Genomic DNA, 24,176 nt, shown 5'->3' with positions numbered 1-24,176 from the left:
AAGAAAGTGTCTCATTTATTTGAATACCATGTATTCCTGTCTTACAACAAAAAGAGTACGTATCACAGCTACAGAAACATATTTTCTAAAACACATTAGTGATGTGGAGAACACTGTCCATCTGGCTGGCAGTGGTCCGTATTAATATAGCAAACAAGTACTTCTCAAAGTTTGACTGCTTTTGTTATATTTAGCTTAGTTCAAAAGATATTTTCTATTTTAAGAGCAGTTTAGTATGTTCCAGTATAGGCAACAGAAGAGGTAAAGAACATCTTTAGCACTAGTAAGCAAAATAGAGTTCACTGCTAAGCCAGATAATCCATTTTCTGTTACAACATTTATAAGAACTGTAGACAGAGGAAAGAAGAGTTTCTGGCAGATTCCTATCCAAGTTTGATGAGGAATCAAAAAGGTTAAAGCAAATAGCATGATTGGATGACTGGAAAATTTGTTGGAAAAGGACTGCAGAGTTCACTGAACATAGAAGTAGGAGTGGAAGGTAGGAAAAGATGAAAATGAGCAGAGGTGAAGAGTACAGGCACAGAAGGTATGTGTAAGGAACTCTGGATCACAATGGGAATTTGTGGAATTATAGTTTTGCCTATCACTTCTTAATAATAAAACCAATGGTGAGAGCCTTAAGAAGGAGAAAGGAAACAAGGCAACTTGAAAATATATGAAAATTCATTGGCACTGTTGTGGTACTGCAGGCATGCCGTGCATCTGATTCTGGAAAGTTAACCCTGTATATACTGTTTAAAAAAATAATCTTTTGTCCGATGTTACATTGCTGTACCAGTGCAAACAACAGACTATAGAATTTGCTATTTATTTTGTTCACTTTATATTATAGGTTCTAAATTCAAAGTAGTCTGTGATTATTAAGTACCTGAAACATAGACACAAGATTTTACTCCTGCATTAAAATAAAATGTTTGTTTAAAAACACTGAATGCTTTAAAGATTGTTATGCTATGCTTTTGCCTTGCATTGTAAATGTACATAAGATGCTTTCTCAGCAGCTGAATAATTTATTTTGAGATAGTCTTTCAGAGGTACACATTAAAGTTGTGTGGATTGATGTCAGAAACTGAGGTTAAATAACAGAGTTGAGGTTAAATAACAGGCACCCTGTTAGAACTATTGCACGCCTATGTCAGTTGGCTGAACACTAATTAAATATAGATGGAAACAATATAATGAACTTAAATGAATGGTTTTAAGCCAGTATCATTTACCAACACATTAAGTCATGCAGAAGTTTTTCCCTATTGTTTAGCCTTGTTGTGAATTTGAAAAGTAATACTCGACTTATTTCAGACAATGAAAGGCATATAAACAACTAATTTTATTTTTTATAGTAATATGCCCATTTTACTATTTTATGGGTAATTTGTGACATAAGAAGATTAAATTTCAGAATAGTTGGTCTCCACTTTAAACGTATTGACATCAGCTTTAAATATTTGCGATCCAGCCATTTACTGTGCAGTATATAGTGGGAAAGACTATCTTAGGATAAATGCCCATTATAGGCATTGCTTTATGTGTTAGCATATGTATCCTGAATTACATATGGGACTAAAAAGGAAGTCCCATATTTACCATACTGGATTGTTTACCATACTGGCAAAATCTTTCTGTTCTCCATATTGTTTAGAAGAAGTAAATTGCTTCTTGGGTATACTTGAAGTTTCCATGTGATTACTTGTCATAATCGCCTGTTTTCCATGTGAATGCTTGGTCCTAATTACAGCTAACTACAGTCACATGTTTTAGGAATTGCATAGTTAGAACTAGTGTGGTGGATTTTCTCTAAGTGACTGCATTTGGACAAATTAGCAGTTGATTTCTGTTCTCTGGAGACAAGACAGGTCCGGAAGCACCAGGCAACACGAGGCTACTTCACTATTTTAAATTTCATGGATAGAAGCAGTAGGAAAATATACATATAGTATAGGCCAGGCCATGTTTGTTAAACTCTTGTGCTTCTCTGCTTTTTCAAGTTCTGGTCTGACTGGGGATTTATTTCTTTATTTGTTCTCATTTAATTCTCTTTTCCAGTTTGAGGGAACGCAGATGTGATACCAGCTGGTTATGCTGGAACAATAGGAAATATTTTGCATTCTGAGAGAACTGCTGATTAATTTGAGTTCTTTCCAAATTTTCCCATTCATTAAGAACTGTAATGAAAAATCCAGTAACAGAAAAAGATGATCTGTATGGCAAATTTACTAACTTTTAAGATGGGTTAATTTGATCTACATACTTTTGTTTTGAGTCAGGAGCACAGTCAATCCTTCTTGCTCATATTATTCACTTGGATCAAACAAAGTCAGTTTGCCTCTCATTACTGATGAAAGACCACTGACCATCAAAAACTAAATTATGTTCATAACTACTACAGATTGAAGGATCAAGAACCAAATTATGTTCATTACAATTACAAACTGAAGGATCAATGATCATTGTGGTCCTTTTCAACCCAGGCCATTCCGTGATTCTTTGATTGAGAGAATCTTGAAGACTTCAAAGATGTTTTGAATTAGCAAACTTTACTTTTCCTAAAAGGAAAGATTTAGTGGAAGAACAGTGACTGGCCAAGCTCTGACAATAATCTATCTTTTCCCACTTAAATGTGGGCCTAACAATTAAATGAAGAGTAGCTAAGCTCAGCTTCCTCCATCAGATACTTGGAGTCCCCATAATGAACCTTTGTTGTCGTTTTCATCTATTATCCTAGTGGCACCTACACTTGAAATGAGGATGTCCTGTTGCATTGCAAGAGATTGATTGAGCACATCTGCCAAATCTCCTTGGCAACCAGTATGTCCTTCTCAAGATAAGGATATTCTATGAAATGGAAAACAGATTAATCCTGGATCCTCTTGATTTTATCTTCAGAGCATTCAGCCAGCTTCCCACATTGCCACATGTCTGATTCTTTTTTTTTTTTTTAATATGGACTAATTAAACTATGGATTTTGATACAGCTTGGTAGCAAATAATAGTCATGAGTACCTGGAAATTATCACAGTTTTTATTATATTTTCATTCTAAAGTTGAAATGAGAAATCAATCTTCCATGTCTAAAACATGTAAAAATAAATAATAACTCCCAGACATATATTTGCCTACACTGGAAGTAACTAATAGCAACAAAGACCCAGAACCAAGCCTAAAGGAGATTGGTGGAAGTCTTTCTACTGATATTTGTACGAGTTGGATCCTGCCCTAAGGAGAGAGGACATTAAGCTGAATTCTTTCTAGGGATAAGAAGCAGCATCACTGTAGTCATCATCATCAGAATTAAAACAGTATTGAAACAATCCTCTTAACTTATTCTTTGTCACCAAATGTGAACTCTTTGCTTTTTCAATTGCTTGGTTATTATATGGATGAAATTACTTCATCAGTTCAAATACTGTAGTCTGTATGTTTACAATATGACACATCTGTGTACATGACAAATTTGCACAGATTTAACATAAATTTGAAGTAGTAAATGCTTGTTGGAGTTTGTAGTGATGAATCATGATAGTACTTGATAAGTCCAGTACAAGAAATACTCTAAAATTTTTAAAGAAGAAAAGCCTATGAATTTTAAAACTATTAAAACTGTGTATTTATTTACTAAGTGTATTTAATTATTTGGTTTATGACAAAAAAAAAGTTGGGGGCTTGCAAACCTGTCTTAGCCTTGAACTGCTTTAGTTCAGTTTAATTCTGTATGTACAGTTAAACTAAAGCATATTTCTCTTGTTTCAAGCTCTCATTTTGGAAAGCACCTCAGTTTCTGACAGTACATAAACATCTGTTAAGCCCTCAAATGAATTAATGTAATTTTGAATACTTCTGTTGGTTTCTTATGTACCTTGAATAGAAACAAGCAAAAATGGTTACTTAAGTTTTCAAAACTCAGAATCTAAATTCTTTTTAGTTTCCTCACAACTCCAAGAAAACCTGTATTATTAAAAAATGTTCTTTTAACGTTTGTTTCCAATTCTCTTTCGTATCTAAAACTTGTATTAGTTGTGTATTTTTGTGCAATTTTCAACACCCGTGAAAGAGGGTAACAGGAGGAGGCTTCCACTCTCCATATTGATCTCTCTAATCTGTATGTATTATTAAAAAATAATTTTCTTCTCTCTTTAGGCAGGAATTTTCAGCATGAATGCGTGCGAAGAGGGGTTTGCTACTGGTGGCAGAGATGGCTGTGTTCGTTTGTGGGATTTAAATTTTAAACCAATTACTGTGATTGATCTCAGGGAAACGGACCAAGGATATAAAGGTAAGAAGAAGTTTGTCACATTCAACATATCGTAGATTGGAAGTTTGACGTTGTTTTGAAAAAGAAAAGGCTTATTTAAATAAATCAATAAACCAGGAGTGGGACTCATGGATGTTACTATGTACTGTTGGCAAGATGAGAAATGTTTTGTTTTCATGATGGTTGCAAATAAGAGGATATGTAGCCCATTAATGGTGCTGTGCAACGCATTATATACTAGCAAGTTTTGGACAGGAGTTTGTCTATGACTATATACTATGAAGCTGTAAATAAACTGATACAATGCATGTCCTTTCTGATGCAGAGCAGTTTTTAACAATGAACAGTAAAGCAGTAAGAGAATTTAGAAGAGACACTGCAATGAAAAACATCAAAGTGAAGAAATTCCCTTTCGTAGTTATCCATGTTTTCAGAAAAACTATTCACATAGAGTTTTGTGGTATTCAGAAGTATGCTTACGTATACCTATAACTATATGCTTATATATACCTATATCATAATAAAATTTTATATCAAGCAGGCTGTGGTATATTTTGTCATTGTTCTAGGCATCGGTGCTTTAGTAAGCAGGAATATAATATAAACTTGCAGTGAAACACTAAAATCTTATATAATTCGGCTTTCATAGACATGTGGGGTTTTTTTTGTTTCCTCAGTAACTTTGCTCTTTTCTAACACCTTGTGGAGAATTTGATGATGGGGTAGAATGTCTCATGACAATTAGATACACCATTGTCCATAAATGACTTATTACAAGCAGAGTTAAATATTTGTGTTCTGTAATTGACTTGACATTCCCACCAAGACTATGATATTTTCCAGAAAGATGAAGTACATTCAATTTGAAATGCCCTGGGGTACAGTGACTTTGTCATGACTGAGACAATTGAAGAGAAATAATTGCTTCAGTCTCAAATCAAGAGATAAATGTGTTCATGTTTATACCTCCCTTGCTTCATAAGAAGATTGATTTTTTTTTTTCTAAAATCAGTGCTTAACTGACTGTTTTGGATAGTCATTTCAGCTTCTGTTTAGTCTGACAGACTTACTTTGAAAAACAGAAAGAACAGAATTTGTTGTTTATAAAAATAATGGTTATGTATTAAGTTTCTGTCAAATTCTAATTAATATTTCAAAGTAATATATTTCTAAATAGAGTTGTCCCTCTTAATTAAAAAGATTAATCTAGCTTATTGTATGTTTGGTACGTTAATACATTTGATATGTTTGCATTCACGTACGTTTCTGTACTCTATCAGTAAATTAATTTAGCATTTCTGAAGTTTTTTTTAGCAAATCTGAGTGTCTCCTAAGTGAATTTGTACATTATTGAATGCATTCTGAAAAGAAACACTAACACAGATGCATTTCTGCTGCTGGTGATTTCAATTTTCCCTACAAATAAATTTTCAATTTATTTGTAGATACCTCCTCTCTTTCTTACAGTGTTTTATGTAACTGTGGCCTCCTTAGGTCTATAACAAATATTAGATATCTGTTTGTTTTAACAACAAGAGTAATGGTAAACTCATGAACCTTTGCACTTGTAAAGTTTCCTGTAATTTGAAGAACCATAGAATGTATCAGTAACTTCATTAACTGCAAGAAGTTCCAGATCATTGAAACAGATTTCTTAATCATTCTTCATCAAAGATTCCGGTTATTTCTTTCTTGATTTTTTTTAAATATATTTTTAATTACTGTAGTCAATATAGTGCAAAATGTGCCTAGGTTATAAACAGTCAAGTATATTCACCAGTGCAGTACCATAGGAAGAAATCTGTAGAGCAGATAATGCAGAGAGTTTAATAAGCTATATATATATATATATTTTTTTTTTTTTTGAGGAATTTGTGAAGGGCTTTAGCTCTAGTCATATCTAGTGGACTGAATATTGTGTAGTAGTAGTACACTGAGTGCACTCTTTGGGCATTTTTCCTTTTTATTTCTTATGGAGATACACTTAGAGTACATTTAAGGGTTGTCTTTAGATGTAAAGCATGGCAAGCAGGCCTTGCTTTGAAAGCCTGTTTTGTTAAAAATGAAAAAACATAGGTGAAGATGCACTAGTCTGGACTGCTGATCCTCACATTCACTGTTTCTGGGCCTTGCAATTTTTCCCTATGTAATTTTAGAAACATAAGGTTCTTCTTTTCCCTCTGCACAGGTAAAAAAGGTTTTTCAGAGGCACATCAGCTCATACGGTATTCATTTTTTCTTCTTGATGGATATAATTTTGCCTCACAACCCAGAGTAGTTTTTCACAGGTCATTCTTGACCTGCCCTTCACAAGAGTCAGTGTTTTGGCAGAGAGAGTTATGTCAGGCATTTCTATCGTCTTGTTATCTATATCTGAAACAGGCAAAATTGACTTGTGCTATCAGGCTGTAATAATTTAAGCCTTTTTTAAAAGGTGCGTATTCTTAAAATTGGGTTAAGACTGGGTTCTCCATATACAACTGTCCTAACTTTCGTTTTATTTATCACAACCTTATCTATAAACAAATATAACTTCTGAGTGTTCAGCTCCATTGTAAACCTGGAAAGTAATTCAGTTGTTCAGAAATCCCTGTTAAATTCCATCATAAACTTTTTCCAACTCTTTAATATATTGTTCCAGTGAGTCCTACTTTTTCTTTTCTTTGACTGGGGGGAAAGGAAAAAAAAACAGCTATTGTTAAGAAGTTAAAAGGATTTGCTTTAGGAGTAGCATTTTAGAAACAAGCTGGAAAGTATTGGATACTTCGCTTGTCTTATACCTGGTCTATACCTTGCGCTGATGCTTTTGTCACGTACATAATTGAGATTCATTCAGTTAGTCATAAGAGTTCATGGTTTGATCAGAAGTTGTAATTTACATTTTCTGTTACCTGTTTTGAAATGTAAGGGCATTAAATTCACCTCTTCAGATACAAGGGTCAGCATTGCTTTCCTCAGTCAGAGATCTTGTTATGAAATAATTTTCTTTGCTTTACTAAAATAAGAGTCACATTTGATTATAGAATTTTTAAAATTCTAGTTTTGAAAATTTAATGTTCCAAGGCCAGTGGTATGTGATGTGATAAAGGGAGTAGATGGGGGAACGGGAGGTGTATGGATACTTCTTGACATTTTCATGCTTTAATGTTTTTCCATATTTTGTCACATTAATGTTATCTTTGTTTCACACATTCTAAGGATGTTCCTCTCAGTAACAATCTGTTCCTTCTATAGGTCTGTCTGTAAGAAGTGTTTGCTGGAGAGGAGACCATATACTTGTTGGGACACAAGACAGTGAGATTTTTGAAATTGTGGTACATGAGCGTAATAAGCCTTTCCTGATAATGCAGGGGCACTGTGAAGGAGAGCTGTGGGCTTTGGCTGTCCATCCTACAAAACCATTAGCAATGACTGGAAGTGATGACCGATCAGTCAGGTTGTTATTTGTCTGATTTTCATTCACAGATAGTTTGATGCAAACGACTCATTTTGTAGATAACGTAATTGAAATGTATGCATTTTAATATCACTGGTACTGATATCAACTGGCACTGAAGTGTTTCTAAACCAGTGAAGTTATGCATTAAATTAGAGACCTCTAATAATAAAATGTATAGGTTGCTCTGAAAGTAATGCCTCCCATTTAATTCCATGGAAATGACAATAGATGCAAAGAACGTAATAACACTGTTTGTTAGAGCGAATTCTCAGCTGCAAAACACTATTTGTCAACATAATCACCACTATGAGCTATACATTTTTGCCAGTGATAAACAAGAACCTGTATGCCATGCTCATAAAAATCTGCATGACTGTCTGGAATGTGGCTTGTCTTTCATGTCACTGAAATAGGAGATGTAAATTTTGGGATAGCCCTTGTAGTTGAAATTTATGGTTAACGAAAGTGCATCATAGAAAACAGAATCCATTTTCTAAGAAAACTCAGTAAATTACTCTTTTTAATGCGCAACTTTTTCTCATAAATGCCTTTTATTTTTTCTTTCTCAGATATTAAGTGTGTTGTCATTTTTGCTAAGTATATAATAGTAACATGGTTAAGAAAAATTGTAGTTGAACCAAAGTTCAACTCTAGAATGCTGAATACATCTTGTAAATGGTAGATATTGTGTGTCTTGTAAAAACAGTTAAGATTTATAGTATTATCTAGACAAATGTAGGAAGTTATGAATTATGGTTTGCTAATGGGAAAGGATATGTTTAATCTGTTAATTCTTCAACTAATCTTAAATATTTTTAGCTAAAGTAACTAACAAAAGAGTGGAATTTTCACAGAGTGATCTAAAAGTATATGTTGTCATTTTTTATTATTCAGAAACACAAAAAATACCTGCTCCTGCATTTCCTCATTAGATATTTTCTCACACTTAAATATAAGAATGTTCTTTCCTGTATGGAGAACTGACACTTTTGTCTTAGATATTGCTTGTGGAAATTTATTTTCAAGCAGGGCACAACCATGTCCTGTTTTCTGCTGAAATTGCAGGCTTCATGCTATCTATGACATAGCTACAAACCATTCTTTGTATTTGTCATTAATGCTTTATTCTAGAATTTGGAGTTTAATAGACCATGCTCTGATTGCCCGGTGCAATATGGAGGAGCCCATTCGCTGTGCAGCAGTTAGTACTGATGGAATCCATCTTGCTCTTGGAATGAAGGATGGCTCTTTCACTGTTCTTAGGGTCAGGTAAGATACAAAAATTAATAGATACATTATAAACTCTAAATACTTTTGTATATTTGTGGATACCATAGAAACTGTGTGCAGGAGACCACTTAGATTTGTTTTAAATTACTGAACCTCAGAGTGCTCCGATTATTTAAATATTTGCACTAGTGTGGGAGAGGCTTTCTGTAACGACTGCATTTGTAAAAGTACATTGGTATTTTTTTAAGAATGGCAGCATTCTAGGAAGTGTTTTATTTTAAATACTTGCTTTATTCATTATTCTTGAATTATTAAGAAATAAATTGTCTTTACTTCCGTAATTGTTTTGGAATGCTTCTGTTAGTACAGCACACATGCAAGATCAATGGTGCTTTGCCTTGTTGCTGTGATACCACAGTTTTAAAGAGCAACTGAGGTCTCTGGATTATGTCAGTGAAGTTTTCTTCTCTCAGTGAATAACCCAGTACAGGACCTTCCTGTATCAGTGTTCCCTTTTTTAGCCACAAAGCCCTACCTAGCCCTGAAAGTAGTGTGGTGTTTGCACATATGATAGTTATAGTTCACTTAATCATTTTACAGATGTGGCTTTTTCCTTTTTTTTCCTTTTTTTTTTTTTTCCTTCTTCCCACCCCCCCCCCCCTTCCCTTTTTTTTTTTCTTTTCATTGTTAAGAACTTCACAATATGATAAGGATCTTTTATACTTATGACATGCTTTCTTTCATACCACAGAGATATGACTGAGGTTGTTCATATCAAAGACAGGAAAGAAGCTATTCATGAGCTGAAATATTCACCAGATGGGAACTTCCTAGCTGTTGGTTCCAATGACAGCTCTGTGGATATATATGGTGTAGTCCAGAGATACAAGAAAGTTGGGGAATGTATTGGATCTTTAAGTTTCATCACCCATATGGATTGGTCTTCAGATAGTAAATATATACAGACTAATGATGGCAATGGGAAGAGACTTTTTTACAGGATGCCAAGTAAGATTCTGAGTTGCCTTACTGATATTTGTTGCTAATTGCAGAAAGAAAGTATAGCAGTTTTATAAAACTGACTTAAAATGGATCCTGGTTCAAAGGACAGGATTGTGAAGAAACTTTAATAAGTCTGGGGAAATATTTGCTTTATTTGAATGAGTACAGCATTTTCTGACAGTTATTTACATGTTTTTATTGCTACTGCATGTTAAAGATGCTGACTGAAAATTCATTTTATTTCTCCGGAGTAAATATTTGTTCTGATTTCTTGGAGAAAAGAAAATATATTCAAATTCAGTTTTTCAGTACCTTAACAACTTTGTAATTATTGAACTTGAATATTAAATGGATTATATTTGATTGCACAGAAGGTTTTTAAAATATATGAAAAATCAGTATATTGTGTCTCAGAAATGTCATCTGGTGTTTTAGATCTTTAGTTTACAAGAGCTTGTGCTGTTATAAGTATTTTTTCCAGAATAATATTTTATTTAAAATTACATAAATACTGAAAAATAACATCTTATTTTTGTTTTTAGGTGGAAAGGAAGTAACGAACAAGGAGGAATTAAAAGGGGTTCAATGGGCATCATGGACTTGTGTTTCTGGTGTTGAAGTTAATGGAATCTGGCCTAAATATTCAGATATAAATGATATAAATTCTGTGGATGCAAATTTTATTGGGCAAGTTATGGTTACAGCTGATGATTATGGAATTGTAAAGCTCTTTCGATACCCGTGTCTAAGAAAAGGTAGTACCTTTGAATCGATAAGTGCATATTCATGAATTTTGGTTATTGGTTATTCAAGAGAAAAGTCTTAGAAAACTGGATTTTTGAAAGTTATACAGCTGGCCAGGTTTTTTTCGTTTGGGCTCAGAGTAGAAATAAATGACAGGTTGGTGTATAGGCAACTGCAGTGTTAGTTGTATCAGGATTTTATGTACATCTTGAATAGGATTTTCAGAAGTTTTATGTTTTTCTTTATTTTTTAAAGTGGTTCTTTTTAAATAGAATTTCTCAAGGTTATGAAGTTCACCCTTTTTGAGATATGTATCTAAATATTTTCACCTTGGTCTTCAAGTAGTTTCAGAATAGAATAGTTTGGTTGGAAGAAACATACAAAGATCATCTAATCCAGCTGCCTGACCATTTCAGGGCTAATCAGTTAAAGCGTATTAATGTGTCTCTTAACCAAATGCTGCCAGGAATGGGACATCAGCCACTTCTGTAGGAAGCCTATTCTAGTGTTTAACCACTCCCTCAGTAAAGAAATTTTTCCCTTTGTCCAGTATGAAGCTCCCCGGCACAGCTTTATGCTGTTCATGTCATGTCATTGTTTCTGGGAGCAGAGCCTGGCTTCTCCATTTGCGCTTTCTCTACTCAGGAAGTTGTAGAGAGCAGTGAGGTTGCCTCTCAGCCTGCGCTTCTCTAGGCAACCCAAATCTAGTATTCTTTTTCTCTGGAACTGTGATGCAGATTTGTGCAAGGAATTGGAAGAACTAACTTCATTAAGCAGTGAGCGATACTAAATAAGCGAACAACAAATTGGTCCTGCAATCAGACTATCACGCTATGTTCTCTAAAGTTCAAAAAATTTTCCAGCACGTTTTTTCCTCAACATTTTAAGAAGAGCAAGGTAAAATTTTTAATATTGAAGACTGAAGCAAGGTCTGCCATTTTTCATTTTACTGTTCACAATTGAATGAAAAAGAAGAAATATCTTTTTTTGACATACATTTGATGAGAAAGACTTCATTTTTTTTCAGAGCCATTTTTAATAACTCCATTCTAAATACATTTTGAGTTAAACTGAAACAAAGCATCAGTACCAGAGAACGGTCTTCAAGGTAGTAAAGTGGTGATGTTAAGACAGAGCCCGTAAAATTTGTCTTAGCCTTTAAGGAAACTTATCTTAACTTAAAAAGTTTGCCTGGAGACTAAATCAACTCTTTAATTGTTGAAAGAAGAAACAAGTCGTACAGTTACATCATCGCAATTTTGCAGCATTGCATATTTAATGCTGAGTACAACCACTTGCTCTTCTTGATGTCTCTTCTATGAACACAGATGGGTGTATTCTCACCCATTATATACTTTCATATACATATTTATATACTTTATATACTTGATGTAATATTGAAATGATCACATCTCAGTGTAGAAATAGTAACTGGCAAATCTTGATTAATGGGGAAAATAAAGAAAATTAATAGCTTTGATAAAATGAAGAAGTGTTCCTTAATATACCTCATAGAGGACTAACATGTGTCTTCTCTCTATGTTTAACTTTTTAGAAACATTATATTCTAGAATATTAGTTGTTAATTTTATTATTTTTTTAACAACATTTTAAAGAAATTTAAATTTGAGGACAGCACAAACAGTTACTGCTGTCAATTTGCAGTATTAATTAGCTTAATCACTCATAATTAGGGTATCTTATTTTCTTTATATATATTTCTGTTATGCTTCTGAAACATTGATTGCATGTGTATTGAAAGAGATTTTTATTGTTTTTCTAGGAGCAAAGTTTAAAAAGTATCTTGGTCATTCTGCTCATGTGACAAATGTCAGATGGTCACACGATCACCAGTGGGTTGTTTCCATTGGAGGAGCAGATCATTCTGTCTTTCAGTGGAAATTTGTCCCTGATCGGAAGTTGAAGGATTCTCTTCATATAGCACCCCAAGGTATGTAATATATAAAATAATGATGGGGGGGGGAAGAGGGCTTGAGTAAAATTACTAGTTGACAGTATAGAAGCAGATATTCAGAATTTCTAGTCTGCACAGTTACTATTCTGTAAAATTTGCATCTGTCTGAAATACTGAAGAGCATTATCTAATACAGCATGTATCCTGTGTGATCAGTCTATCAGCACTGTATGAATAAATAAATAAAAATACTATCATGCTGTTTCCTGTGGAAAGGAAAATCTAAAACTTTTCTCACTTTGTTAATTTTTGCATTATGTAGGTGATAATTTAAACGTTGTTAGTGTTTATTTTGTTTTTTTTTCAAGTGCTCTATATATGTTTGATATTTGAAAAAAAAAAAAAAAAAGAAACACTAGTTCTCTTCATCTCCTTGATGAAGCCTTCAGAAAGCTTTTTAATGTTTTGATCCTTCATACTATGAATTAATTTTCAACATTTTTTCCTATGTCCCAGATGTCTTACTAGGTACTGCTCCCAAGATAAAATGCCTCTATCTTAAGAGTGATTTAGGTTCCTTGTTCTTGGATACAGAACCTTGCTTCTGTCTATATAACAGTATATGCAACATATATCTGCTTTACCACACTATTGATAATTGTTGCTTTTGTGGCTTCCCAAACACTGTCACCTACCACCTTTACAAAGTACTATTGCTTTTCTCTGGATCACGTTGACTGTTCTTTTTTTGTTACCAAAAGTTTTACCATTTCCTTCTCATCCATAATAAATTTTTCTAATTTAGCTGAAGAATTGCTGCTTACATCCATGGCTAGTCTAACCCTGTTATATCCATTTGAATCCATTTAATTGTTTTAGTTTTCTGCAAGTCTTCATGCATTCGTCTCTGCTATATGCTCAATATACTCATGAGTGTAGAAAATTAATACAGTGTGTGTGCAAAATAGTCATTCTGACTTACATTCATTACTTCATTATACTTGTACTGCTTTATACTTGTTCTCTCTTATATTTCTTACTTCATTCTCTTCCTTTTTTTCTGAAAATCAACATTCATGAAATAATACTAATGAATTAAAAGTAGTTCACTCCCAAATAAGCATACAAATAATTACTATACTTTCAAGCTAGCTTCTTTCTATCGTATCAACAAAATTGATCCTGTTGAATGATAGCAGCTTGTGCTATAGTTAATATAAAAATTGATTTTCAAATCAGAAACATTACGCGTCTATTCTAAATGCTTCCTAATTTGTCATCTAGTTTATTTCATTTTCTATTACCGTTTCCTTCTGACAGAGAGTCTGGTTGATTCTAATAGTGATGAATCAGATTCAGATCAGTCTGATGTTCCAGAGCTGGACTCTGAAATTGAACAAGAGACACAGATCACATATCGTAGACAGGTAAAGTTTTTTAGTTTTAATGGAAGTTGGAATGTTTCCTGGAACTTATGAAGGTCTTTTATCAGGACCTCCTGAAATCTGAGATCTGAGAAGAGCAAGTCAGTAGTAAGTGGGCAAGACAACAACAACAAAATTATTACACATATTCCTGGTACATTAATTAGAATTTCGGTTGTAATTTAGATACAACTTACTTTCTACTATAGCTATACCAGCTATGGTTACTGAGAACATTTTTTCATTGATGTCAGGTACCACATTTTTATTGCTGATGATTGTAGCTGAATTCTCAGAAATGTTATTTACATATGAATCTCTTGATTTATAAGTGTACTCTTTCTTGAAGGTTTACAAAGAAGATCTACCTCAACTTAAAGAGCAATGCAAAGAAAAAAGAAAAAGTGCAGCTTCTAAGAGACGAGAGAGAGCTCCAGGGAACAGTATAAGATTGCATTTTGTTCATGGGTATGAAAAACAGGTTTCTTTAAAATATACAACCAGAATGTACTAACTGTTTTGGAACGAAAGACTAATCAAACTTGTTATTTATAGTTTAAAAATCTAGTGAAAGGCTATGTGGTTTAGTGTTTTTATTTATTCTTGTACAAGTAAATCTACACTGAGGTCATGTAAACATTTTATGCCAAGCTGGACTTTTTCTGAATGCTGAATTCTGAAGTGCACTGAAAATTTAGCTGACTTATTATTTGAATAGAGGTGACTATATAAAAACTTGACTAATACCCATGTTTTTTACTCTGGAAAGTTCTCGTTGGATATCATATTACAGAAGCTACAATAGAAACTTGGTTTAGTTGAGGACACTTGGGTTCAGTATTAAGTGATGTTTCTAACAGTGTTTTATTTAAAAAAATAACTATCTATAAACTAGGCTATTTGTACCTAATCTGAAAGAATTTATAAGTACCTCTGCTTGAATGGGAATTAAATTTCATTTCTTAATAGATCCTGTGAATGTGTTAGAATTCAATTTCATTCTCTTTTTGATGCTAGTAGTTTAAGTAACAAAATAACTTCCAGACACATCATTGAAATCCTATGATTTCGTCTTTAGGACTAACAATTTTCCATAACACTTTGTAAGCAAAGGCTTTTTCATCAGAGTAAAGATGTGGTGTTATAAACCAAGCTGATAGAGGACATAACTACATTAGAATAATAAAGTCTCTTGATACAAAGCAAAACCAAAATTTTTGTTAAATTAAGACACTGGAAATTGGTAAATAGTGCGTTTTCTTTTCAAAAGGTCTCTCTTCAGGAATGCTAGTCCCTATTAGTCTAACTAAATGTTAGGTAACATTTAGTTATCTCTAATAAGTTACTGATAGTGTTTATCTTTACTGTCTGTAATGACTCTTAAACAATATTAAAATGTTTCCACGAGGAATGCTTAATGAATTAATTGGTTAAGAATACTTAATGGTTCAACTCAGCAGTTTTGTTTGTAGAAGACATGGAGTCTCAGGATTAGCTTTGGAAATAATGACAGATAGTAGCCTAGTATGAAGCTGGGATTTTTGCTTCTATCTCTATTTGATGGTCCAGGAATCTTAGTTGAAGATTTTTTCTTAGCTATGTAGGAAAATGCATTAAGTTGGGTAGCTGCGCGTAGTCTTTAATTAAAAAGTTGGTCTAAGAATCAAACCAAATGATCCTGAGGAAGATGCAGTATGAGTAAGGGCCCTGGATCTTTGGGATTATTGTTATTTCCTTCACAACAGAAGTGAAGCTTGACCAGAATATCCAGGAATGAACAGAAGTAGAATGTCCAGTTGAGTTCTGTGTGGTTACCCAATGTGCATCAAGGAAACTAATGAAGAATCCATGCTGAACAACAGATTTTTCTCAATGTGTCCAGGCTGTTAACTTTAAAGTGACCCACATCCAAGTGAGTAATAGGCATATTCTCTGATTCAGGAAGTCTGCTTTGCTTCACCTTTCTTTAGATGCAATGGAAATGTCTTGGATGTTCCTTGAAAGTGTAAAAAGTGGTGCTTTTTCAAAACTAGGGAAGTAAGAAGCTCTTTTTCCTTTCTTTGTTTTTGATCTATTTTTTTGTTTTGAATTTGTCAACTGTTTTGAAAGATGAACTATAAAAATATTTTAATATCCTACAGGAAATCTCTTAAACCTCTGGTTACTTCCTATTTTGGTAGGGTATAAAAAGAATAATACTTAGTATGTGAGCCTAATAACTAATATGTATGAGAAAGCAACTTCTATTAACGGGTTATTATTTAAGTGCATTATTTTTCTGTGAGATCTGATGGAATCATCAGCAGGAGCAGATTATTAAAGTGGTATACTAGTTTGGCCTCCTGTATTTTCCTTCTGCCATGTGCAGCTGTGGTGTTTCAGAAACATAGAAAGGATACAGTTTTTTTTGAACTATTTAGAGGAACTCCTGATGTCGCAAGAACAAATTTTATTTTTCTTTAATACTGAAAAGATTTATGCAAAATCTAGTTTGAGTTCTAATGTATTCATTGAACCAATCTGATGGTAGGGTGAAATTTGGTTGTGGTTTGAAGATGCCCAGGGATTTCTCATGCTTGTAAATTAGACTCTTATGGCACCTTGAATGGATTCCTACCAGAGCTACATAGATTCAAATAGCATTTGAAATGAGTAGACGATAAGTGGTTCCTGCCAAGAAAACATTTCCATAAGGCAAGTACTTTTTTTTCCTCTCGTTGTTTCTTTTTTATCCCCCACCTCCCTCTGTGCTAAAGACTGATCTCAGCTGTGGTTTTTTTTTGTTTGCTTGTTTTGTTTTTTTTTACATCACTTTTTTTGGAGATTTTCAGGGGAATGTTCTGCTACATTCAAAATTTTCCCATAAATATTTTGAAGAATAACATGCCAATTTTGAAATGTTTACAGCATTAGGCAAGTTACTTCTTTTCCAGGCAGCACATTACTTGTGAAGTTGTCCCTGGTTTGGACACCAGACATGTGTATCTTGCAATTGTGGATTGGAACCAGCTTCAGATTAGAGAATTTACAATTATTTGACTAAAGGTAGATGTTGTTATGTGTATATCTCAACATTAGTTACAGTCACTGGATATCCAGTCAGTAGTTAGTGCAGCATAGGCATCAATTTGGCTCATATGAAACTGAATGCTGATTGCTCTGTAGGTTCCACTGACTGTATTGACTGAAGGCTGTTGATTAAAATATGTACGTTAATACATCTTATCCACTTGTGCTTATAGTATCTTAATCTCAAACTGAATCCAGTCCCTTCTATTCATGACCTTGATAATGGCAAAGTTTTTTATTTTTCTATGTATTACTGAGCTATCTTTTCTTCTCAAAGTTGCTACCGTGATAACTTCAGTCAATCCTGTGCAGTGTGATTAGATGTTACTGAAGATTACCTGAAAACATCACCTACTGCGGAATGCAGTGCTGTATTTATTGTGCCTTTTCAGATATTATCCAATAAATACGATCCAGAATTTTCTTTCTTTACTGTTTAGTTCATACTCATTAATTACAATGTCTTGTAAATGTCTGCATGTGAAGAAATTGTTTCTTTGCTTTTTTTTTTCTGAAATTAAATGCTAATCTCTGTTCTAGTTGGATTAGTAATATATAGATAAGTGTGTTGTAACTGTGTGACATACTCTCAGAGAGCAGTCTCGAACACTGAAGCATCCTCTTTTTCACCCATCCTTGGATTGTCTGAGCCACTATTTTGTCTTTTTTGTGAATAGCACATATATAGTCAAGGTTTTAGTAAACTGGCATGTGAGAAGGTTCGGATGTGTTTAACTGGTTTACAAAATTTCATTGTGCTACTCAACATTCTGGCAAAATATGCTTCATTTTAATTGTCAACGATTGAACACTTTTTTTTTTTGAGGTAAATGGAGGAAGTGAACTGAACTTTGAACTTTTGATTATAGTAAGTGGCAAACTGTTCTTCTGCATCCTAGATAAGTTTTGGGTACTCCTGTGATATACAATATTAATGAATTTAGTTTCACTATGCTTAACTTAAGAATATATTGGCACTGTTTTAACAAGTGCTAGAAAAAATCTTAGTTTTTTTTCATATCTGGTTTTTAAAATAATCTCATTTAAGGTGTGTTTTCAGCACAGCTTTCATTATTCTGTACTTGCAATTAAATTTTTAACAAAGTTAAGTACACAGTGAAGCACAGGAAAATTATTTTTGAGCAAGAACTGGTCCAGATGTCGTCTTTGGCACAGTTTCCATCACTATAATCTCTACCCTTCACTAATGTTTTCATGTGCTTGAGCTGTTTTTATTGCATACTGTGACAGGTTACTTTTTATTTCTTCATAGTTACTGTGGGTCATTGTATAATCATGTTCCTTTAAAAGCTAGTACTGGCTGGACATCAAAGAAAGGTGCCTTCTTATCTTGACTGTTCTGCTTTGGGTCAGGCAGAAATTATCCAGCTTCAAAATAGCCATGCATTGCTACTGGGGGAATTTTCTAATGAAAGACATGGGTGGAGGAAGGCTGAAGCCTAGCTGAAAAAGCACCTATATTGTTAGTCTAATTGGTCATTTTGACAAGAGCAGGGAGCAGACATACATAACTGAGCTCAGAGCTCATTGGAAACAGATTTTTCTAGATACCTTGAAGAAACAGTAACTCAGGAGATACTGAAAGGTTGCTGGACTTGAAGAAAAGCTGAGATTTGGAACCTGCCTGTGAGTACCAATCTAAAGAGCGTGTAGAAGAGAGTCTTATTTACAAAGCTGTACTTTCTGTACTATCACAGTTTTTGCTTTTTTAAGCTCCTCTCTGTGCTTGTGGTTTTATTAAATCCATCTTGAGAGTTCAGAGTGTCACAGATGATACAAAACTGTGAGGCATGGCTGGCACGCCAGATGGTTGTACTGTCATTCAGAGGGAGCTGGACAGACAGAGAACTGGGCAGAGAGGAATCTCATGAACTTGAAAATAGGAAAATGCAGTTTAGCATGTAGAAAGGATTAATACCATGCACCAGTAAATGCTGGAAGCCATGACTGGAAACTCTGCAAAGGACTTGGAGATTCTGGTGGGCAGTAAGGTGGCCATGATTCAACAATGCATCCCTCATGCCTAAAAAAAGACCAGCAGTATCATGGGCTGAATTAGGAAGAGCTTTGCCAGTAGCTCCAAGGAGATGATCCTTCCCTGCTACTCAGCAGTGCTGAGACAACAGCGGGAGACCGGTATCCTGATCTGGGCTCCTGGTACAGGAGAGACATGGACATACTGGAACAGAAAGTTTGTCTGTGGCTTGGGTTGAATGTGTAATTCTTTTGGGAAAGATTGCTTTTGTATTTTCCTACCAATTAGTATTTGCAAATAAGCAAACTCATATTTTCACGTAACCCAACCCTTTCACTATTTGAGACAAAACTAGTAAGCCTGCTGGGAGAAATTTTTTTGCAAAATGTTAATCTGTGTTAGTTTGTTCAGATTTGCTAGTTCACTATGACTTGGGTTAGACAAGTTGGTACATCCGTGTTTAGAGCATGTGAGACTGAGGCAAAAGAACTTGACTACGTAGCACGTTGCTGAGCTGGACCATCTGCTGATCTGTTTAAAAACTTTGTGGGATGATTTTAGCAATTTATCCCTAATCACATATATAATCTGTTATAAAAACCTATTTCATGTACTGTAGGTAAACAAACAGAAATACAGTGCATGCAAACCTGATCAAGTATGTGCCGTGCCCTTATGCAGCAATATATAAATCTGGTATGACTGAACATAGATTCATGACTGGAGTTTTCAGAAATGTATTCCTTAAATTATTAAACTATTAAAATTGGTCAACCAGCTTTATTATTTGACCTGCGCATATTGTTGCACTACATATGTTAGGAAAGCTTGGTATAAATTTATGAAGGAGTATTTGATCCTGACTGCATAGTTTCTGTGCCGTTTAAACCTTTACAGTGTTTTGCAACCAGTAGTTGTCTAATATTCATGTCTTGTGTACCATATTGGTATATGTACAGGTACATTTTTGTCTTATGTGGCACTATATGTTGCAAGACCTATACGTTGCAAAAAGGTCCTGCTTTTTTCTTCCTGCACAAAAATAATGTAATTTGTTCTGATACATACTTTTAATTATCCAAAGAAAATAATCGCACAAGAACTATAAAATAGGCATTACAGTTGTCTGTTATTTTGTAGCTGCTCATGGTCAATGTTCACTTGTTTTATTTGCTATGAATGAATTCCTTATTAGTTTAGAATATTTTTTTTTCTTTTGGCTACATTAGTTAGAAGTTGGGAACAAAAGTTATTGGCTAGATTCTTATTCTTATGATCCCTACATCAAAATGATTAATGACAAATTCAACCATATTCAGGCATCATACCCTCCCTGTAAATTTAGCTACGAGTTTAAATCAGATTTTGCCTATGTTTTTTCTAAAACAACTGGAGAGTTGATTTAGCGTGGATCTGCTGGAACAGGTTAATCATGAAAGTAAGAGAGTGGAAATGGAGCACATCAGGAATTTATGGACTATTCTTTGTATCAGAAAAAAAATGGAAACAAGTTGGCATTTTTGAATGTTCCTTCTATTCACTATCAAGGATAGCAGTATTACAAATAGTACTGTAAAAGTTACTTGTTTGTTTAATGTTGTTTAGATTTCAGAGCCTCTTGCATTACTTTTGCAATTATGAACCTAGCTGTTTTGACAATGCCGTTTTACGTATGTATGTATTTATTTTATGGAGTAGTTAGTCACACCTAGGGAGAAGTATATATAGTGCTATAGTGTATAAGGACCTCAGCTGAATATTGGCCCTGTCATGCCAGTTGCTGTGCTGTACTGATACTGAAAGGAGACAGGTTTTCCTTAAAAAAAAAAAAAACAATCAAAAAACAAAAACAAAGAAACCCTTTCTTTGAAAAAACGAGTTGGAAGAAAATTTATATATTCATTAACACCTAGAATGTTTCAAGAAACTTTAAATTTGATGGTGCCTGTGTTGTCCATGTTCTTGTAGAAAATCTTGTTGTTCGATTTTTGACCAGTAAAAAATAGAAAGAGTCCAAAAAATCAGTTTTGAATATTTCATTTAATTGTGTTGCATGCCTAAACTCTCCATGTGGTCTGGAAAAATTATTACTTATTACTTTCTCTTCTGAAGTGGTTGTAAAGAGTGACTATTAAGTAGCAGCTACTTTAAAACTAATGGTGGTAGTAGTGATGCTTGAATAGTAAAGCAAATTGATACATTTTGAGGAAAAAATAGTTAATAATTCCAAAAACACATAAATACTATCTGGTAAGTAATCTGAATTTTTTACATCTGTAAAACACATAGTGGATAATTTTATATCATAAAGTGTGTATGGTTTTGACCTTGATGCACAAACTTTTTTTCTTTAGTTACAGAGGTTACGACTGTCGAAGCAATTTATTTTACACTCAGACGGGTGAAATTGTATACCATGTTGCAGCAGTGGGAGTGGTGTACAATCGACAGCAGAACACACAGCGCTTTTATCTAGGTCATGATGATGACATTCTTTGCCTTGCTATTCATCCCTTAAAGGACTATGTGGCAACAGGCCAGGTAGGAAGTGTGTTTACCTGCAATAAGACTTTTAATTCGTTATCACTGAGCTTTGAAAAGCTTGTTTTGGAGAAAGGAGGTTCAACCTGCACTTGTTCCAATGATGGAATGCACTTCTGTTGCAGATGGAATAATGTTAAAAGCTGCAACATAGGAGGTTTTGGTTTTTTTTCCCAGTTGTTTGTATGAATTCCACTAAGACTCTTCTGGCTTTTATCTTCAGTATAATTGTATGTTTCTCTGCTTGTTAATGAGTGGAGTAAATGTATAATTACTATTATATATTTTTTAATATCTTAGTTGTGAAATTTACTATGAGTAAGCAGTTGTTAGTGTATTCTCTCCTGTCTATTTCATGTATTATGGTTTTGTTTATCTATAATCAAGCTGTTCTCTGTATAAGCAGTCCAATATTTATAACACTTCATTTTATCTTTCTTCCAGATGACACTTTTAAGTTAATTTTTTCACTTGTTTTCTAAAAAAAAATAAAATACTTTCATAAAAGTTTGTACACCAGTACTTGAAAGTTTGATTTGTTGTATGATTATTGCTATGATGATTATAATTATTATTTTACGGTAATTATTATTATTATAGTAATAATTATTTATTATATGACATATATTATATATATACAATAAAAATTATATGATTGGAGTGGAGAACTTAAAACTTTACTAAAAGTTTTGCTTATGAAGCCCTTATAATTCTCTAAAGGGTAGAGAGCCAGCTTGTGGGAATGGTAGTTGTGATGCTGAAGTAAATTAGTACTAAAAAAAAATTATCACTGACATATTCCACGTAGTTTTTGAAATATTTGCCAACATTAAAATTTTGAATAACTATGTCAAATAACTGACAAGAAAAAATTTAAAAGAAAAACAGTTTTTAAATACATGTCCTTTCAGGTTGGTCGAGATTCCTCTATACACATTTGGGATACTGAAACAATAAAACCACTCTCAGTACTAAAGGGCTATCACCAGTATGGCGTTTGTGCTGTTGATTTTTCAGGTAATAAGTATTTGTTTATTTATTTACATCCCTTACTGTACAAAAGAGATAACTAATCAGTTCTAGTGAGAGGAAATCCTTTACCCTGAAGATTTGGTATTAAAAATATTCTCCAATTATTAAGTTCAAATGAGTGAGGCTATTTTAGGGTGACCATTTATTAAAAAGAGTCTGCTTACAACTGTAAGCTCTTTTTTTTCTTAAATATATATAAATAATAACAATTGTTGTGCTCTTAAATATATAAATATGTATTTTTTTTAATTGTGGAAGCCAGTTGGGTATTACAGTGATAAATTCAGGAAGTCCCATTATGGAGTTCTTATGGGAGGAAACCCAACTTCTTTTCTTCATTTGACACTAAAATAGTAGCGCCAGTTAAGGCTAATGAAATTTTTGCACTCTATACACTGAACTTTTCTACCGATGTTAAATTTCCTCTTCTCATCTGGTTTATGTTCATTCTTCAAGGGTTTCAATTTACCAAATAGGACTCTTAACCTGTGAAGTGAAGATGAATGATCATAAAGATGAGTTGTGTGGGATCTTCAATTCTTAGCTTTCTTAGGCTCTCTTTTGTCAAGATTTGAGTCTCATTTCACAAATTATAGCATGGATGCTTAGCAATTTCAAAGATGGGTACATGTCAAAAAGATTCATCCTGAAGAAGCATAAAGCTTTTTTCTTGGAGGTTAACTTGGGATAAATATCAGAGCTACCGAAAGATATGACACCATTACCAAGTATAGGAATATTTGATAAACTTCCTAGTGTTGCTTCAGTGCTTTGCTGTTCAGAAATGAACAGGGATTTTCAGAGTGAGCAGAAAACACTCACAGTGCAACCTGTGATGAAGAGTTTTGACAGCTGTGCCAGCAACTGGCTGAGCGAAGGTACGGTATACACACAGAATATCTAAGGGCAGTTTTTAAAAGGATAATTCAAAAATCAGAGAGTAATGGTTGTAATATATTTAACCATGAAAGTTGTGATATTTTGCTAAATTCACAGTTCTTAATTGTTAAATTAAATATAGAATTCTTAACCTAGTCCAAAATTCCATCCAGCTACCACTCAGGTTTAAAAGCAGATGACAAAAGCACACCATGTGATGTGATTGTTTACCTGTTTCTATATCCTCATTATGATATTTCTAAATCAACAAATGTTCTTTAGTATAGTTTCTTATTATTGCAGCATGAAATTATCTATCTACGCTCTCAATTGTAAATTTATTTTTCTAGCGGATGGGAAAAGATTGGCTTCTGTTGGAATAGATGACAATCATACTATTGTACTCTGGGACTGGAAGAAAGGAGAAAAGCTTTCAGCAGTAAGGTAGGAATTTAACCTCATTTTAAAATTTTTACATAGAGTTAGTCAGTGAGTAAAATATATTACTTAAAGAATAATAGTTCTCTAACAAATTAGCAGTTTCTAACACCTAAGTTATAGAAGTGATAGCATTTAACTATCTAAATATTCCTTTGGAATAAAAATTGAAGCTGTCATGAATTCTACAAGAATTA

General features: G+C 33.6%; 1 protein-coding gene across 12 annotated transcripts in view; it reads left to right on the top strand.

Annotated features, from left to right (window-relative positions):
* EML5 (EMAP like 5) overlaps positions 1–24,176 on the top strand; it is a 114,568-nt gene that overhangs the window by 36,520 nt on the left and 53,872 nt on the right. For all 12 annotated transcript variants that reach the window (XM_040701559.2, XM_025151285.3, XM_025151284.3 and 9 more), the window contains exons 6-16: positions 4,156–4,291; positions 7,505–7,706; positions 8,841–8,978; positions 9,691–9,947; positions 10,484–10,696; positions 12,469–12,636; positions 13,921–14,027; positions 14,374–14,492; positions 21,444–21,630; positions 22,542–22,647; positions 23,892–23,985. In XM_040701559.2, the coding sequence (XP_040557493.1) occupies positions 4,156–4,291; positions 7,505–7,706; positions 8,841–8,978; positions 9,691–9,947; positions 10,484–10,696; positions 12,469–12,636; positions 13,921–14,027; positions 14,374–14,492; positions 21,444–21,630; positions 22,542–22,647; positions 23,892–23,985 (1,727 nt within the window). The remainder of the gene's footprint in view (positions 1–4,155; positions 4,292–7,504; positions 7,707–8,840; positions 8,979–9,690; positions 9,948–10,483; positions 10,697–12,468; positions 12,637–13,920; positions 14,028–14,373; positions 14,493–21,443; positions 21,631–22,541; positions 22,648–23,891; positions 23,986–24,176) is intronic.

Source organism: Gallus gallus, chromosome 5, assembly GCF_016699485.2.
Source record: "Gallus gallus isolate bGalGal1 chromosome 5, bGalGal1.mat.broiler.GRCg7b, whole genome shotgun sequence".
Classification (NCBI taxonomy): domain Eukaryota; kingdom Metazoa; phylum Chordata; class Aves; order Galliformes; family Phasianidae; genus Gallus; species Gallus gallus.
This window is presented reverse-complemented; position numbering and strand designations above follow the sequence as displayed.